The 18,522-nt window shown below is 45.0% G+C and overlaps 2 protein-coding genes across 5 annotated transcripts in view; both read left to right on the top strand.

Moving 5' to 3' along the window:
- Positions 1 to 1,797: 1,797 nt before the first annotated feature.
- On the top strand, positions 1,798 to 13,272 carry prdm2b (PR domain containing 2, with ZNF domain b). Its single transcript, XM_019892401.1, has 4 exons — positions 1,798 to 2,229; positions 6,597 to 6,682; positions 6,929 to 11,286; positions 11,801 to 13,272. Exons 2-4 carry the CDS (start codon positions 6,664 to 6,666, stop codon positions 11,816 to 11,818), a joined length of 4,395 nt encoding a protein of 1,464 aa, XP_019747960.1. The 5' UTR covers positions 1,798 to 2,229; positions 6,597 to 6,663; the 3' UTR covers positions 11,819 to 13,272.
- Positions 13,273 to 13,632: 360 nt separating this feature from the next.
- Positions 13,633 to 18,522, top strand: part of kaznb (kazrin, periplakin interacting protein b) — a 98,108-nt gene continuing 93,218 nt past the window's right edge. For 2 of the 4 annotated variants that reach the window (XM_019892408.1, XM_019892411.1), the window contains exons 1-4: positions 13,645 to 13,779; positions 13,860 to 13,916; positions 16,615 to 16,743; positions 16,826 to 16,921. In XM_019892408.1, coding sequence (XP_019747967.1) covers positions 16,840 to 16,921 — 82 coding nt within the window. In that variant the 5' untranslated portion in view covers positions 13,645 to 13,779; positions 13,860 to 13,916; positions 16,615 to 16,743; positions 16,826 to 16,839. Of the gene's footprint in view, positions 13,780 to 13,859; positions 13,917 to 15,474; positions 15,580 to 16,614; positions 16,744 to 16,825; positions 16,922 to 18,522 lie in introns of those variants that run through there. The other 2 variants (XM_019892410.1, XM_019892409.1) reach the window with 2 other exon arrangements.

Raw genomic sequence — 18,522 nt, 5'->3', positions numbered from 1 at the left:
TGTAAGAAAAATGACTGGATCACTTTTTGTTGCTTGAACGATTGTGTGCGTGCTCAAGTGTGTTTGATGGTGTGATTCTTAAAAAAAATTTTGAGGTGGCGTCAAAGTTTGTTTTTACTTGCCAGAGAGATTATTTGGGAGTTTTGAACACATTATGAATGAGGAAAAAAAAAATCCCAGTTGGGGTGGTTTTTCAAGAGCAGCCATCATCATCATCCTAGTACTGTCAGTTGAAATGAATGGTCGTTTCCTTCAGTGCTGGTGTCGTCTTGCTTGTACATATTTGTCTTTTTCAATCACACCCCCCTCCTTTTTTTCCTCTTAGGGGGCAGGGGGGAATCCACGAAATAGACGAGGGAGGGGAAAGAATATTTTGTTATCGTCCAATCAGAGGGTGACAGTATGTATATATCTATATTGTATATATGTGATGAAAATGCATTGGCTTTTTTTTTGGGGTGTGTGTGACACTACCTTTTACCTGTACTATGTTTCTACATTCAGTGTTTCAGTGTTGATAATATATATTTGGTTTGTGTTTCATTGTTTTTATTTCGTCTTTGTCATTTCTTGTTTGTTTTCCTCCTACTTTGCCCCTTTTTTATTTTAAATTGCACGATTTATTACTTTTGCTGTCCGATGAGGTGACACAGCTACTCTTTGTATTCGTTTAGTGCTGTAAAGTGTTATTAGAATTGTCAATACCACCTGAAGCCACCCGTACCCAAGCCCCCTCCTTGCCCAATATGCATGAATGGCACTTACAAGAAATAAAATATGGTAACTTCACTGTGGAATTTTGTGCTGTTTGAGCCTTCTTCGTGAAGACATGTAACCACCTCCAAGGCATTGGACACATCTTTAGCATTACATACTTTGCTGAGTCACTGGAAAATGAACACAGATTACCTCCCCCAAAAATGCCTCTCAAAAAGTGAAAAGAAATGCTAGTCTCAAACCAGGATTTCGGTTAGACTGCTGGGGTTTCAAGTGAGGGGTTAGCATTTGAAATTATGGTTTCAGTCTTGGGGGTAATTGAGTCAAATTGAGGTTCCAAAGCAGGGTTATGTTTTCATGTCAGACTTCAAGACTGGGTTGTGTTTCGAATTTGAAATTCAAACCCAGATTAGCGTTTCAATGTAGGATCAAAGCATGTTAAAATTTTCAAATTAGAGTATCAAATTAGGGTTTCAATCTAAAATTTAGGGTTCCAAATTGGCACTTCAAGGCAGGTATAGGATTTCAATGTAATATCACGGCAGGGCTAGGGGTTCAAGCATAGATTATGGTTTCAAATTAAGATTTCAGGCAAAGTTTCATGTATCAAGATAGGGTTAGAGTTTCAAGCCTGTGTTATGGTTTCAAATTAAGACTCCAGGCAAAGTTTCGGGTTTCAAATGTGTGTATCGAGCCAGGGTTAGGGTTAAAACATACCATGCCAAGACAGAGTAAGGGTTTTAAACTTGGATTTCAAACCCAGGTTATGGTTTTAATTTCAGGTTAAAATTTAGATTAAGATTTCAAATTAGGGTCTCAAGGCATGCTAAGAATTTCAATTTCAATCCAAGTTTAGATTTAGGCACATGAGACAGAGCCAGGCTTTGAGGTCTGAGTTAGGGATTCACAGAAAATGATATCCATACTTCAAATTAGGGTTTCAAAACGTAGTGAAGCATTTTAAAGTGGCGGCACAAGACAATTTGGTGCTTTTGAACTAGGATTTCAATGTTGGGGTTATAAAACTGAAAGAGTGCTTGGTTTTAAAATTTGGTTTAACATTCGTAGACTGCTGTACAATGTAGACTATATGCGCTGCTAACACTGTTTATGCGTGGGGTCCTTTTCTTTCTTTTCTTTGGCATTTGTGCCGCTTACATGTTTGACGTATTAACCAGGTTAAAAACGAAGCAAGTCAAATCGCGTAACGACAATAGGTAGCAAAGTCAGTCTTTTTGGGCGCAGACATGTTGACATGTAAGGTACCAAAGTGCACCGTGAACGCATCACAGCCAGATTAGATGCTCGCCGTCCCAAATCTCCCCCCGGTGTGGAGAGGCGGCGAGGCGGCGTGTGATTGGTCCTCCGGCTCATCCCTCACTCTTGGCAGCCTATCGCGCCCGGAGACGAGCTGCTGGCTGGCTGCTGGTGTGATACAGCACCGTGCAAGGCGAGCCGAGCCAACCCCGAGATAACAGCTGCACCGGAGGAAGAAAGGGGAAAATTGCCGAGGTGAGGCCTCTTTTTTGTGTGTTTAACAGAGGTCGGGGCACTTTTAAGTGGATTTGACACGCGTTTTAAGAAGTCTGCTTTACAACAACGGACACCTCCGCTAAATTCGCCGCGGTGTGATTTCTTAGCACTTGGGAGCTAAGTTGAGCTAGTAGCTAGCATTGAGAGGCTAGCTGATGGTTGTGGAGGGAGTAGGAAGAGGAGAAGGGGGGGCTTTCTCCACTTTTATACCCGATATCAAAGTTGTCGCTGTGGCTACTGAATGACGCCCCAAAGTCGTTACGCTAACCGCTTCTTTCGGCAGTCGCCCGAACTCTGCTCCCACGCCTCGCCAGCGAGCCCTCCCCCCGCTCAAGCTGCTCCTTGTCGAGGATGTGACCTTCCTGAGTTCCCGAAAAGCATGAAAGCCATCCATCGGAGAGCCTCCTCTTGGTGGTGGCCTAGCGCGGCGAGCTAAAGCTAAGCCGAACGCCCGACTCTCCACCTCCTGCGCCGCGGTTGCTGGTTACTGCCCCCCTCTCTCCAGCCTCGCCGGTATCGGGTAGCAAATATAAATACCACCCCGTTTCGAACGTTTGTGGGGAGTATTCGAACCGAGCCGGCCATCTCTTTGCTTTAAGTCTACGGCGGAAGAACCAGTCGATCAGGTTGTCAAGTCTGGCGAATGCTAAGCGAAGCTAGGCGGCTAGCCCGGGACACCTCGGTGCATGGAAGCAGATGGTAAACTATTTTCTTACGTCTCAGTTGAAATCAAACATAATTCCATTAAGACACGTCAACCCCCTCTCGTGCGTCCAATGTAGTAGGATATCATTTACAAGTTTCTCCGGGAACCCCATCCAAGCAAAACGCCATTTCTGTAAAGTTGTGCAATCGTGTAAAATCATTTGTATCCCATATTTACTCTGAATGATGTACAATCAAACAAGGAGATTGTTGATTTGAACACATAATGTTCAACTGACTTGGGAGGAAATGCCTCGCAGTGTGCTGTGAACTTTGGACGCAGTTTTTTGTCAGTCAAAGATAAATGGATCTTGCTGCTAGGCTCTTGTGACATGGATGAGTCTTCCTTCTTAGCTCCTGTGTGAGTTGACTCTAAATGCTTGGATTGTTCTAAATTGGGGTATAAAGCCAGAGTTAGGGTTTGAGGCACATGTTTCTTTTTCAAAGTAGAATTTCAATGTGAATGGGTAGGGTATCAAAGTAGTGTGTAGCCAGGGTTATGATTTCAAAGTAGGGCTTCAATTCGAGGTGAGGATGTGACGCCTGGGTCAGGATGTTATGACATGGTTGGAGTTTCCAGCAAATTTAGGTTTCATACTTGGAATCAAGCAATTTAAATTCAGATTTCAAGAAAACTTGAGGGTTTTCAATTAGGGATTCAAGCCAAAGTTTGGGTCACAAGGTTTCATAGTAGGATTTCAATGTGAAAAGTAAGGTTTTACATCTGGGTTAGGTATTCAACTGAGGGCATGAAACCTGGCTAAGGATTCAAGCAAATTCAGGTTGAAAACTTGGGTTTCAAGCATTTGAAGTTAGGGTCTCAGGCATCTTTGGTAGGAATTAAATTTAGGTATGAATCCATCATATCAAACAACGCTTAGGGTTTCAAGTAGGATTCCAATTTAGCAGTCGTCTTTCAAATTAGGATTTCCAAATACAAGTAGGATTTCAAATTGGGGTTCCTTGACTGAGGTTGGTTTGAAACTAAAGGTGTCAAGACACGGTCAGAGTTTCAAATTAGGGTGTCTGGCCAATGTTAGGATTTCAAACTTTGGTTTCACATCCGGGTTTTCAGACAAGTGCAGAGTTTCAAAAAAGATTTCAATCTTAGTTTTAAGTCAGGGCTGGGTTTAGAATTTAGGGTGTCGAGCCTTGGTTAGGTTGTCTAGACGGAGTTAGGGTTTCTGATTTGGGATTCAAGCCCGACCCAGGGTTTCAAATTAGCTATTCAAAGAGAGGTTATGGTGATCGAATGTGGGTAAGCGTTCAAAGCAGACTTCCAAGACAGGGTTTCAAATTAAGAGTTTCTAACCAGGGCTGAGCTTTCAATTATGATTTCATACTTGGGTTTGGGTGAAGTGATGGTATAAAGCTTTAAGGCAATTATACAAATTGTGTCGTGAATCTGTAATTGTATCACATGATTTGTGGGCTTCTGGAGGGCAAAAATTGTGGATCCCTGTAGGCTTGCATGAATGTGATTCAACTACAATGAACCCGTCTGACTTGGTCCGCGTTGACAGCATGCAGTCATGAGCTGTGTCCTTAAGTGCATGCATACGGGATGACTGACCTCACACAAACTCCCCCGCTGTGCTTTGATTTTGAATTAGGCTTTGTAACGCTGGGTCACGTGACCTCCTGGCCGGTCACGATGGACTCCAGAATAGCCAGTGAACGCGTCACTCACTGAAGCATCATTCTACCACTAATTATTCCAGTAAGCCATAAATACAGAACAAATAAAAAACAGAAACTATGGCAGGAGCTTTACGTGCTGCACGACGACGTGTTCTTCAGTGGCTGTGCAAACGAGTTCATTGTGTGCAGTTCTTGACCTCAAAATCTTTTGTTCGGACATCGTCAACTGAGAATTCCCCCTGTATGACATGCGTGAACTGTACAGATACTGTTTTAAGTAACATTTTAGTTGGCATACGGTAGGTCAGCATTTCTTAGTGTTTCTCAGTATTAAATCAGGATGTTTCTAGGTGTCCAAAAAAATGCAAAAATGTGGCAAAAGTTGTTGATCTTTTCTCTGTGTGCCTGTGTGTAGGGGGGTATCATTCTTGCCACAGAGGTATCAAAAGAAGTCAAACACTATTCAAAACAAAACAATGCCTTCATTTTCCAAACAATAATAGCCATAACTCGTATCGTTATATAGTCACACTGTCTTCTCTTAACACTCCTTGTCGCAGCCGTTTCTAATTTTTCACAAAGCTGTCCAAAGATGGTGGATAATTGTGCCCTTGTGTGATGCAACATGCATTGCCGAGGTCCTCATAGAAGGCATTCATGTCAGCGATGAAGGTTTCTCAAAATAAGTCTTAACTCCAATTAAATGCAGAGGGCCCATACATATATCCAATGCATCACGTTCCGGACCGGCGAAAGGTCTCACAGCATTCCCATAAGTTTGAGCCAAGAGTGTCGCCATCTTTCAAATGCTCGTTCAATCTCCGCGTTGAAATGGTGGCGGGTCCGAGCGGCTAAACAACGTGCTAACACTCGCTGGAAAAGCGTTACAACGCTAAGACTATCTGTTAGATACCCATACGGAGATTGTTACCGTCCCATGAAGGACACTTCTCACATCGCACACTTGTTATAAAGTTGCTCAAAGCTGCTTTATAAATAGCCCAAATGCTTGATTCATCTTGACTTACAAAAGCTTGAATGACTCCAGTGAATGTAATTTGACTTGATGCTTTTTCCTTTATGATATAGGTCAACACTGAAAATAGGGGGGCGGGATCTTAATTAAGTTAAAATAAAATACCAAAACATATACGGTAATTACAAGAAAAAGTTTTAAGGTCAAGAGAATAAACAATCTTACAAGCATAAAGTCCTAATGTTAAAGAAAAATGATTTAAGGTAAGACAATGAAGTCCTAATAGCGTAAATTTAGTCATATATATTATGAGAATAAAGTTGTCATGATCCATGTTAAAAGGCATAATGTTAAGAGAATTAAGTTACATTATTATAAATGTTTACTAAAATTAATGTTATGAGTAAATGTAATGTTATTAAAATAAAGTCATAATGTTGAAGGAGGAAGTTCCACTGAAACCTACGGGAGTGTTTATTTTTCCTCAAAATTAAGTTACAATGAAGGCTGTTCCAAGTAAAAGTGATAGCCGTCCAAAAAATTTAATTGTAAAGTTTTAGGAATTTAGTATTAACCTCACAAGAAGGAAGTGGCAGTTTTGCACAAATATTCATTCCAGTACAAGAATAAAGTCCTCAATAATTGAGTATGAAGTTTCGGATTTTCGGAAATTTTACAAGATAAAACTCAGTTGTTACGAAAGTGAAGGCATACATTCAGAATAATAAAATCCTGTAGTTGATCTAAATTCATTCATTTTGTTGCCGGATAAAAGTTGAGAGAATTTCTTGGTCTGGATTTTAACAGGTGAATGTGGGAGTTCCTGAACATTATTACCTAAGTGCAGTAAAAAAAATGTATCACAACTTTCTTTTTATATTGTAACTTATTTTGGCTTGTCATAAAGGTATTTGGCTGTAAAGAAAAAAATCGAAGGGAGCTTTGCATTCACTAAAATATGGTTGCAAATACTTTGGTGCTTTGTTCTCTGAGACAGTCAAGCTTTTCATGTTTTTGTCTGCAGGCAGAAGAAAGCTGCTAGAGCTGTTTGGGCCGACTCGCAGAAAACAAGTGGAGACAAATCTGCGGAGATGTGGGACGGGGAAGAAGGCAAGTTGACATAGTGAATATGTGTATCCGACAGCCTTCCTGTCGCCTTTCCTGCAAGTGTCTGAAGCACATTTTTCAGTGGAATGAGTGATGCAAAAAAGCAGAACACGCCCCAGAGTTATAAATATGTCTGAGCGAACTGTCAATTTCTACATCAGCGTGTGACCTTTAAAATCGATTGTAAAATCTAATCCACGAGCCTGGGTGTCAATTCATTTGCCTGACATTGGTGATGACTGTTGACAGGTGTGAAGGAGGAGGATGAGAGGCCATTAACACAAGGACCATCCAAAGTCACGCCCACAGAAATGACTGACCACAGAGATGTGCAGGACATGTCAGTCGACATGATGGATGGGGCAAATGAGGAAGAGGAGGAGGAGGAAGAAGAGGATGCGAATAATTTGCTTGCTTCCGTTGAAGCACAGCAGCAAATAGCCCAGCGGCAGCCCGACGTGTCCCTTGGAGATATCGAAAGAAGCCAGTCGCCGTCTTCCCCGCCTCAAAGGCAAGAACAGGAGGCCGACACCGATCCCGACTTCGACCCCTTGCTCGATGGGGATGCCCACGGAGATTCATTTCCCTGTCCGCACTGTGAACGGCACTTCTCCACCAGGCAGGGTCTGGAGCGTCACATCCACATTCACGCCGTCACCGGCCAGCAAACACAACTGTTCAAGTGTCGATACTGTAGCAAGTCCTTTGGATCACAGGTGGGTCGGCGGCGCCACGAGAGGAGACACGAGAGCGGTGCCAAGAAGAAGCCCGGCTCCTTGGCTGGAACCGCTCATCTGCTCAGCCCCGTGGTGCAGGCGGACATTTCCAGTCCCGACTGCACCAGCCCTACGAGTCACTACGCTGCCATGGGGTCGCAGCTTACTGGAGGACCTGCACACTATGCTGAAGCGCCAAGGAAGGAGTCAGGGTCTCAAGCGGACCCTCCGTTCATTTTAGACGAAAACGGGGCATCCAAAGAGCTTCATCCCTGCAAGTACTGTAACAAAGCGTTTGGCACACACACCAATATGCGACGGCACCAGCGCAGAATACATGAGCGACACTTGTTACCAAAGGGCGTTCGGCGGAAAGGCATGCTGCTGCAGGAGGCATCGGAGCAGCCGCGACCCAACGCGTCGCCCAATACCAGCCCCGCCCTTGTGTACTTACCTAGCGCCGACACAGAAGACGAGGCTGACCGGGACGATTACGTTGTGGACATATCCAAAAACATCTCGGAAAACTTGAGTTTCTACATTGACGGCAAAATAGTGTCCACCAGCACGGTGAGCAGCTGTGAGGTCATCGAGGTGGACACTCGATCGGCTGCCCTGTTCGGTCTGGACACCGTCATCATCAGCCCCAGCCAGCTCAGTCAGGCGCTTAAAGTGGAGGCCCGAGCCAGTAGTGTCAAGCAAGTGTCCACCTTCGGTCCGCCGTCATCCAAAAGAAGAACGCTGACGCCACCTCTTGTTCCCGGCCTCAAAATAGAGGCAGAAACGGTATCGTTCACTACCTCTTCGTCATCCACGGCGTCGTCCTCGCCGAACTTGCTAGTAGGTGGCCTGATCCAGCAAGCGGCGGATTCGTCGGGATTTCAACGTGAGAAAACTGTTTATCTGTCACCGAAGCTCAAGCAGCTCCTCCAGACACAAGACGTTCAGAAGTCCATCACGCTCATAACAGAAAGCCAGAGGCTGGCGTCGCCGCTTTCCGTCACGCCGTTGCAAGGCCCCTCGGGTCGGTTTAAAAGGCGAACGTCCTCACCCCCGTCGGCATCGCAGCTTAGTCCACCGTTTCGAGCAGAGGGTTGTAAGGCCGAGGCATTGAGCTCGTACGCTCTCAAGGTGCCAAGACTGGACAACCTCGGTGTATTCCCTCTTGGAGACTCGCTGGAGAAGGATGACACTGCAGCCTTGAGCCCTTACGGAAGTAACCCTGCCCAAACCTCCTCTGGCAACGGAGGCGCCGCTTGCAATCAACAACCATTGGACCTGTCAAACACTGTCAGTAAAAGAAGCGACACCCCCAACAAGGTTCTCAGCGATGCCGCACTTGATTTGAGCTTGCATCGGAAGACTGTTGCTGATCCGGACTTAAAGGGAAGTGCGGCGCCACAGCTGCAAGTCAAAAAGAGGAAGCCAAACACCAGCATGCTTGAAAAGGTGTTGATGAACGAGTATGTGGGTTTGCCCTTACCGACAGATGAGGGACCCTCGCTGCCCGGCAACATCAGTTTTCAACCACAGTCTCCCAATGTTGAGTCAGCCCACCCCTCTCCTCCATCCTTAACCCCTGTCACGATGAACCCCTCCTCACCAGGCACCTCGAGTGTGACGTCCACAACGCCGCCGCCCCCTGTGCTCCCCACCATGCCCTCGCCGCCCGCCATGGCCAACTCTCCGCTCTCCCAGCCCGCAGACTCGTCAGCCCAGCGGCCTCTTCCTGTCCTATCACCAAAGATGTCGCCGCAGCCCCCGTCGGAAGAAGCGGAGAGTTTATTCGCCGGTGACGACAAAGACGAAGAAGAGCAGCACCACTCTGAGACACTGGACTCCCCAAACACTCCACTCCAGGATCCCCTCGATCATTCTGCACCTCCTGAGTGTTCTCCAGTTGGCCTGTCCGTTACACAAGACGTTTCTCTGACTGAGGCAAGCAGGAGCCTGCCGAACGGTCAAACTAACCAAGACCTCAACTCAGGAACTCCAAAGTCTGAAGACTCAGACTTGGCTGCTCTCTCGCCCCAGCCGGAGTCTTTGCCGACACACCCCTCCCTTCCTGTGTCACGTGACCCAGTCCCATTGCTGCTTCCACAAAGCCTTCCACCTGCGAAGATAAAAGAGGAGCGTGAGAATTGCACAGATGAGCCCTCTGTCAAAAACCATGTGCCTCGGGATAATGTTGACACTTCACCTCAGCCTTTAGAAAAGAAACCCGCGAATCCCCCCACCGCCGAAAAAATCAACTCTACTTACTCCAAGACTTTTGTTTGCAATGTGTGCGAGAGCCCGTTCAACTCCATGAAGGAGCTCAGCGGGCATATTGCTGAGCACGCGTCAGATTGGCCCTTCAAGTGCGAATTCTGCCTGCAGTTATTTGGCGATGCGGACGCCCTTCTCGCCCACCGGACCACGCTGCACGGGGTGGGCACGATCTACGTGTGTTCTGTGTGTTCCAAGGAGTTTGCCTTTCTCTGCAATTTGCAACAGCACCAAAAAGATCTGCATCCAAATGACGCCTGCACTCATACCTCCGTGGAGAGCGGTAAACTCAGGCCGCAAAATTACACCGATCCATCCCGAGCCAAAGAAGAAATCAGCGTCTCCACACCAGCTCAAGACGCGCCTGAGGAAGGGCCAAAACAAAATGATGCAAAGCCTGCAAAGGAAGAGCCGGACGGTAATGGCGATCACGCGAATGACGGCGCGGAGGATCCTAATGAGGAGCTCTACACCACAATAAAGATCATGGCCTCCGAGGGCGGAAAGCCCAAAGGCCCCGACGTCCGACTCGGTCAGAACCAGCATTACCCCAGTTACAAGCCTCCCCCCTTTCCCTATCACAGCCGTTCCCACGCCGGCTCCATGGCCTCCGCGACCAACTTCACCACACACAACATACCCCAGACGTTCACCACCGCCATCCGCTGTACCAAGTGCGGCAACAGCTTTGACAACATGCCAGAGCTGCACCAGCACATTTTGGCCTGCGCCAATGCCAGCGACAAGAAGCGCTACACTCCCAAAAAGAACCCCATCCCCCTCAAGCAAATAGTCAAGTCTCCCAATGGGGTCGCGTCACCGTCAGCAGGCCAGAGTGCCTTCCGAAGAATGGGCCAGCCAAAGAGACTTAATTTTAATCAGGACCTGAGCAAAACAAAAATGAGTGCCCTCAGTAAGAAGAAAAACCAGCTGGTCCAGAAGGCCATTTCACAAAAGAATAAAGCCGCCACCTCAGCTAAGAAGGCCGCCGTTAAAGTTGAAGAGGAGCAAACTACCGTTTGCCCCCACTGCAGCCGGGAGTTTACTTATCAAGCCAGTCTCAGCAAGCACATGGCCGTCAGCTGCCCCATGAAGCTCGCCGCAAAAAAGGCCAAGAAAACACTTGAGGACAAGAAAAAAGTAGCGGTGGCTGGCGCGGATAAAAATATGAGGAAGAAAGAAAGCGAAGCAGCACAAACGGAGCCGGAACTAAAACCCCTCGGAAAGACGAGAGCTCGTAGTTCCGGTGCGGCGGAGCTAACGGAACCACCGCAGACGACGAAAGGCAAAAGTATGCAGAAGAGGCCCGCTTCGTTCCCAGCCGCGACGCCCGTCCCCGGTAAAAAAGCCAAGAACCAGGCTCAGACATCACCCACACACTCGCCCGGTGACGCCGCGACACAAAAGCAACCTGTAAGGATGCAGCGGATTGGCAAAGCGTTGCCCAAGAGGTTAGCGGAGCCCAAATCATTGTCACCGCCGCAACCCAAGAAAGAAGAGCGCTTCTCCCTTCGAATGAGGGAAAGGCTCGGCGGTCCAGTCACCAGGAGCTCGCAGATGGCAGCCCCCGCTGCGGAGGCCAAATCCGAGGACGCGCCGGCGCCTGAGCTTAAAGATGCTCCGGTGGGTGACTCTAAATTTTCAAGTAAAATGGGGCAAGGGCGGACTTTGCAGTGTTAAAACTGCTTGCAAGATTCAAATGAAGCCCCTCTCCCCTAATCTCTTTTGCCCCTTGAGTCTCTGACCAACCTCGCTTCAGTGCACGAGCAAAAATGTCAAACTTGGCCGCTGACCACTCATAATGGCATGCGCTTCTAAAAGTCTATAAATGTGATGAATAGACCTTTAACAAAATCACACCTCTCGCAATATTAAGCTAGCATCAGCCCTGTAAACAAGCCACTTTAGACTTATGACTTTTGTAATGCCGTGCTACCCTAACGCTAAATGTTCGTGGCTTATTTTTTGAAATGTATGATCAGATATGAAAAAAGAGAGGTGAGAAACGAACCTATCAAGCAGAAATGCCGCTTTGATGCAGAGTTCTCTCGGCTTGCTTTCTTTCTGCTTGCTAGTCGCACACTCAATTGGTGTCATATATTGTAATGTTTTCATTCAACTATGTGTGTGGTTCCAGGAGATGCTGATGAAGTAAGTGAGCCACGTTGACCTCGACGGGTTCCTGGGACATGGGCTCTTGTTGTCCCACACGAGGATAACTGGACTGCCTTGCCGGACTGTTTTCGTTTTCTTCCACTTGTCATACAAACTAAACTGAGCCTCCATTTGTTTTTTTTTTTAGCCAGCCTTGCAAAAAAGAAAAACACACTGTAAATGGCAGTGAGTTAATATATATAAATGTGTATAATATGTGTCATTACTTGACCCAAAACAGTAACATTAGGGCTCTGTCAAAGCTGATCTATTGCAAAGGGCAATCATGCATCAGTTAGGGAAACTCGCTTACTACTACTACTCAGTTTGGTTGTTTTAAGATTATTTTGGACATTTTATTTTCCCTAAGAGTCTCCTAATGCATGTGTTGAAATATAATGTATAATCTAGATGACGACAAATTTCCAAGTCTCTTCCAGTGGCCGCCGGCTTCAATTTATACATTTTGTTTTGTTTTGCAATCTTTTGTCACACTGCAGCTTAAGCAGTGGTCTTATTGTAGAAAATTGTTCTATGGGCTTATCATTTGTGCGGGGAAATGAAATGTGGCAGTTGACTGCAACAATTGGTCCTCAGGAATTCTGTGTGTGCGTGCCTGTGTATGGATGGACAACTGTTAATTCCTCCAGTCGAGATCTCAATGACATCTCAAGTTTTTACCGTGGCTGTTCGTATCCGTTTGTTTCACTGACGTTAGCGGGCGATTCCAGCTCTAACGTTGATGTGGTCCTCTCGCCGACTTAACATGCTATAGATCCTTGTTTGAGGAGAAAAAAAGTCACTCAAACGTCCCTGCAGCACTTTAGAATCAACTGCCAAAATGTGTAAAAGATTGGCTTCATGAATTGAACGATGGAATGTATTCATCAATGTTTTGTTTTTGTTTGTTTTTGCTGTAAATTGGTCACTTGTCATGTTCAGAATGCGTGGTTGAAACATTTTTGGACAAATTAAGTGTAACAGTATCTCTTGTTCCCACATTCTTTGTGTGTTATTATTTTTAAATGTAATTCTTGTTCGAGAGCCATGCCAACCTAACGTAACAAAACGGATGCCGGTGTCCCTCCAAACACGTTTTTAATGACGCTTTTCCGTGAATCGAGCACAGACAATGCAGACGCCGCTCGAAACACTTGTAGCATGTACATGGGAAAGTAAATTGAACACTATGAATGGACCCTAATTTATATTTCCACAATGAATCAAAAAAGTGTTTTGCCTTGCAGCGTTAATGGAAAAGTTGTGTTATAAGATGAACATCCCGAATGACCTCAAGTAAAATATTGCTATAATTGACCCAACAAAAGTGATTTGTTTCTTACAGTGGCCTTGGATTTTTTTTTCCATTCTTTTTAAAAGAAAAAACTGAAGAAATGTGCTTCAGATTGGACTGGAAAGTGCCCACAAATGAAATGTTGGTTGGAATTTACTTTTTTTTTTAAATGCACTCATAAAACAAACAAAAAACTGCCTTTAAAAAGATGACGTATACGTACGTGGGGAATGGCTGTTGCACAACTAACGCAAGGTTGTAGATGAGTTAGCAATTCACTGTGGGAGAGAGAAAATATATCAAATTACATTAATACACGCAGAAGTTCACTATCTGTGGGATAATTCGAAATGTCGACAAAAGCATTGCAGATGTTTGACACTCAAAAGAAGTGTAACTATGTTTCCGATTTCATTGTAAAACTACGGTACTCGCTTTTGAAAATGCCTGACAGACGTGGGAGAGGTAAGAGGAAGATCATGATGGAACGATACTGCCACCTAGTTGATAGTGTTGATCCGGATTTGTGTGTGGTGTAATTAGTTGACTATGGGTTGCCTGTGTTTTTGTGTGAAGTATTTAGTAGTCGCTTTTCCATGGCAGCTGCCACACGAAGTTCCTGTTTTTGCTCTCACCACGTTTATCTCATCGTCAGCTTCCAAATCCTGGTTGAGTGCGAAGTTGTTCGTGACATACAACGGCGTGCTTTTTATTTGCAAGTCTTGAACATGTGCTTTCCTTTCATTAGAACGCAACCCATCGTGTTGCAGTATGTGAGGTGCTGGTTCTGAACCACAAGATGGAGGTAAGGCTTGTATTACCTGCTTTTCCCAACTTGAATAAAACCATGGCGCATGCATACACTAGTCTAAAAAATGGAGCGAGAGGATGATATTTTGGTCAAATGCCACCATAAACTTCAAATGCACTACATCAGTGGTTCTTAACCTTGTTAGAGGTACCGAATCCAACCAGTTCATATGCACATCGTCGAACCCTTCTTTCGTGAAAAATAAAAATTGGATTTTTTTTTTTTTTTTTTTTTTACAAATTCTAGACATTAAAGATGCGTTTATTAAAAACAGAAGTAAGTAAATCTAAACTCAAGAGATAAGTCTTAAGCTTTTTTAATTATGGTAGAGGCTCTGTCGAACCCCTGAGATGGATTCATCGAACCCCAAGAGTTCGATCGAACCCAGGTTAGGAAGCACTGCACTAGACAATCTTTGCAGGTAAACATTTTGCACTTGCTCAAGCTGTCTAATTTTGATGGTCTCGTTTTTAAACAAATTTCAATTCAACATTTTTTTGACCGGTCCAACATAAAAGGCAAGAAAATGTGCCACAACAGTGAGGTAAAATTGCAACAGATGCGATAAAGTGAATCTGCAATAATTGAACCTCAAAGTAGTGAGGGAGCACTATGACTCTTCTTTCAAAGTGTTTTTTGCAACTCGGGATGGTATTAGCAGAATTAATTCTGAAATCAACAAAGCATTTTGTCTTGAAATTTAAACATGCATCCAAACAAACAAAAGGTGCTCTTTACTGACTTTTTTAACACAGCCAGATGTAAATAATATCAAATCAAAACTGCAATCCTGAACTTGTCTGCAGTATACAACACAAAGAAATTGACATCACCGTTCCAATACTTTTGGAGGGGACTGTACATTGCCCTCATAGAAATATGAAGACCGATGTTTTTTGTAGTGAATAAATGATAATTATTAGCCCAATTACGTGAAATTGGGTAATACCCCTGATGATCTCAATGCACTAAATGTGCTGGGCTCGGTGGTTGGGGTCGCTTGGTTATCATACGATATGTGCCAGCCCTGCGACGGTGCACTTTATGACTGTAGTTTATGTTGCACCACACATGTGTGGGTGGGGGGGAGGGGCTGTCAAATGGTGAAATATTTTTCTTTGTGGCATAACGCTGCGCTCTCACTCGTTTCATGAAAATGCAATTCCGTGCAGCTGGCCACCTCGTTTCACCCTGCATTGCAGCCAAAGAGTAGAAGCTTGAGCATCATGACCCCCTCCCCCCTCACCCCCACCCCCTCTACAACTAGAAAAGGGAATGTGGCAAGTTGGTCTGAAGTTGCCATGCCAACTGTATCCCAAACTAACAGAGCCTCTGAGGCCTGCGAGTGTATTTTATATTGATGTAATTTGACGCCAGCATGTGCTCTTTGATCTCCTTGGGTTGCGCACGGCGTGGGATTTGTTTTGACTCATTACCCAATTTTCGCTACATACTTCCAACTAATTAATCAGTTTCTTCTCAGACCTTTTCTCCTCTTCTTCATTCTCTTTTTATTTATTTATTTATTTCCCACTTCCCGGTCCTCATCACAGGGCGGCGATTAACCTCTCGACGTTTCTGGCAGCAGGCCGAGCCTTGGAATGGATGGAGGGGATTTGCATGAAATGGAACACGAAGGGGAGGAAGTGAAGTGAAGGTATGGAAATGAAGGGGAGGCATAGGGCGGAAATGATGTACAGTCGATCAAAAGAATTGCCCAGATTTCTTTCACACCATCTCTGCATGAAATATAAAACATATTCCAGTCAGAGGAAATTAGCATCCCTAGATGCTACTTCTGTACTAAATACAAAACACATTTTGGAAACGTCCTCAATCGCCCCTCCCCCAAGTCTTTGAAACAGCACGACTGAGAAGGATTTATCAGCCAAGTAAGTTCGGAACACGTCCGCCTCACAGTGCAGAAGTGCACCTTCCTGTGTGGAGTTTGCATGTTTTCCCCCTGCCACCTGTGTGGGTTTTCTTCGGGTACTCCGGTTTCTCCCACATTCCAAAAACATGCATGGCAGGTTAATGGAACACTCTGAATTGTCCTTAGGTGGGAGTGTGAGCGCGAATGGTTGTATGTCAATGTGTGCCCTGCAACTGGCTGCCAACCAGTTCAAGGGTTTCCCCCGCCTACTGCCCGAAGACAGCTAGGATAGGCTCCAACACGCCCTGTGACCCTTGTGAGGATAAGCGGATCAGAAAATGGATGGATGTATGGATGGAAATACTAACTGTGCTGACATACATCTACCCAAACACTATTTCAAAGATTAAGTCTTAAAACACGTGAAGTACAAAAATGTCACCGTCCAGCTGTTTGCTGTTGAGGCACTAAAGACTTCACTAATTTTATCTTTAGCCCAATCTTTCACAAATTCAGAATTCACAATTGAATCCCAGCTCTGCATTAACTATAAATTTATGTTAAAAAGAGAAAAAAAATCCTACACAAAGAGACCAGAGAAACACGACGACTACTTTATTGTGGTAGCCGGTTGTTTCGACACAAACGTGAAACTTCACACCGTGTCTGTATGAAATAATCATGCAAAAACCATTCATTGCCATCCTTGAGCCCGCCACCTGAAGCGTCAATGCCTTCCTCATACAAGAAGGCACTTTCCCACTGACACCTCCTTCCCCAGCCCCTCCCTTTGCCCACAACTTCTCCCCATCCTCCCAGCCTCCCTGCCTCCCTCCTTATTCCCATCATCTGCACAGCGAGCACTTCTTGCTCACATCGCTGCGAGCTAACGGGGCTGCGTCTGCTCCCTCAACGGCAGCGGGTAGGAAGCGGGCGTTGTTTTGGAAGGTAAGCCCCCTTCCTTCCTTTCTCCGCTCCTTCCCCACTCTGTCCATCCCGCTGTGACGCGCCTCCCTGCTCTCTCTTGTAGCCTCCGCAGCCGTCATGGAGGATACGCTCACCTGCTGCAGCCAGGACGCCACCTTCTCTCAGGTGTTCGGGCGCCAGGGACAGCTGATGCAAGCCAGTGAGTTGACGTTCCTTTCTATGTCACCTCCGGAGGGTTTGACGCCGCCTGCCGTAAAATGGGCAAACAAAGGACAAAAATGTTTAATTTACAAACGCTGGTAGTGGAATGTGACATCATGTTGTCAACAATTTTGCACGGCCCTCAGAGGACTTTTTAAAAGGTTCCCCGTCGCTGCTCGACTGCACGCAAGTCCCCCCGCCAACCTTCCCATTAGTCTCTTTTCTCATTTACTTCATGCAACAGATCCCTCTCAACCATCATTGATGCTAAAGGAAGCTAGGAGGAGGAGGAGCAGATGGCTTTTTTTTTTCGGAGTTGATTTAACATGATGCTGTACGTATCTTCACGGGTGGACGATGATTAATTGTATGCTTCTGAGCAGACATTATAACATCGTATTATTTAATGTGTGTGTCACTCATCGATCGGAATGGCGCACAAGCCGCTGTTCACAAGAACAATTCATCGAATACAAATTGACATTTGAATGTACAAGAGTGCAATTTTCGTTTCGCATGATGAGTAAAATGCCTCATTTGGTCAATTGTATTGCTTATATGGTGTCCAGATAAGTTCATTGCTGAATCAGAGCAGTTCACCTGTGTACATTACATTGTTTGATGAGACATGAAAAAATTTGAAGTGATAGTTATTTGCATTTTTCACTTAATGACTAATACTTACGCCACGCTCATTTGTTAGAATTTTGTGAAGCTGTCCTATTGAACGCTTCAAAGACTGCAAAGTCAAAGCGTTTAGTCAATTAACAGGTCTAACTGAAGTAGGTAAAGAAATTGTCGTTCATCTAAGTAATGGTTCATTCACCTTTTATTTTAGCCTAAGTCTATTAGACATTAGTGCCCAACCAGTGGCTCCTGGTCGAGCGGTAGTCCGCGGACTGGTCCCAAGTCAACCCCAGGGGAGTGTGATGGCAAATAGAGAAAGAAAAAAAAATAGTGTGTGTGTGCACGCGTTATTGATATTATCTATTTTGTGTTTAGTTTACACTGCACTGTAAGCATCCTATCAGTTTCATATCCATAAAAAAGTAGTTACATTTTTTTTTTTTTTTTTTTTTTTTTTTTTTAGAAAAAATGGTCACCTGCATCACAGGAAGTTAGCAGTCAGTAGTGTGCAATTCTCATTCCAAGTTTGTTTGATCTGCAATGCACCAATGGCATTGTGAAAGAATGGGGTTCTGGGGTGCCAGCGCTAGCATTTTAAAACGGTATACGCAAGCTACGATCATGATGTTTCTGCACTTAACGCACTACAAACGCGTGTCCCTTCCTATCTGTGTCAGGTCTTCCACTAAGGCACGCAATGATTTACTTTGAATATACTCAGTCTTGTAACTTGGTTATTTTTCTGTTTCGTTCATGTTTGGGTCCGTTATGGCTGTTGTTCATGGTGGCATGCGTGTGTGTCTGCATACATGTGCAGGGACGGGTCGATGGCGGAAGGCTGCCTGCTTGAAAAGTAGATCTTTGGTCAAAAAGGGTTGGACGATAAGACCAAACCTGGACAATAAATCTGATATTGTCAACTGTAATTGCAGATTACAGTTTATTGTAAAAAAAAAAAAATATATATATATA

Source organism: Hippocampus comes, unplaced genomic scaffold (genome assembly GCF_001891065.2).
Source record: "Hippocampus comes isolate QL1 unplaced genomic scaffold, H_comes_QL1_v1.1 scaffold137, whole genome shotgun sequence".
Lineage (NCBI taxonomy): Eukaryota > Metazoa > Chordata > Actinopteri > Syngnathiformes > Syngnathidae > Hippocampus > Hippocampus comes.
The sequence above is the reverse complement of the archived record's forward strand: the minus strand, read 5'-3'. Positions and strand labels throughout refer to the sequence as shown.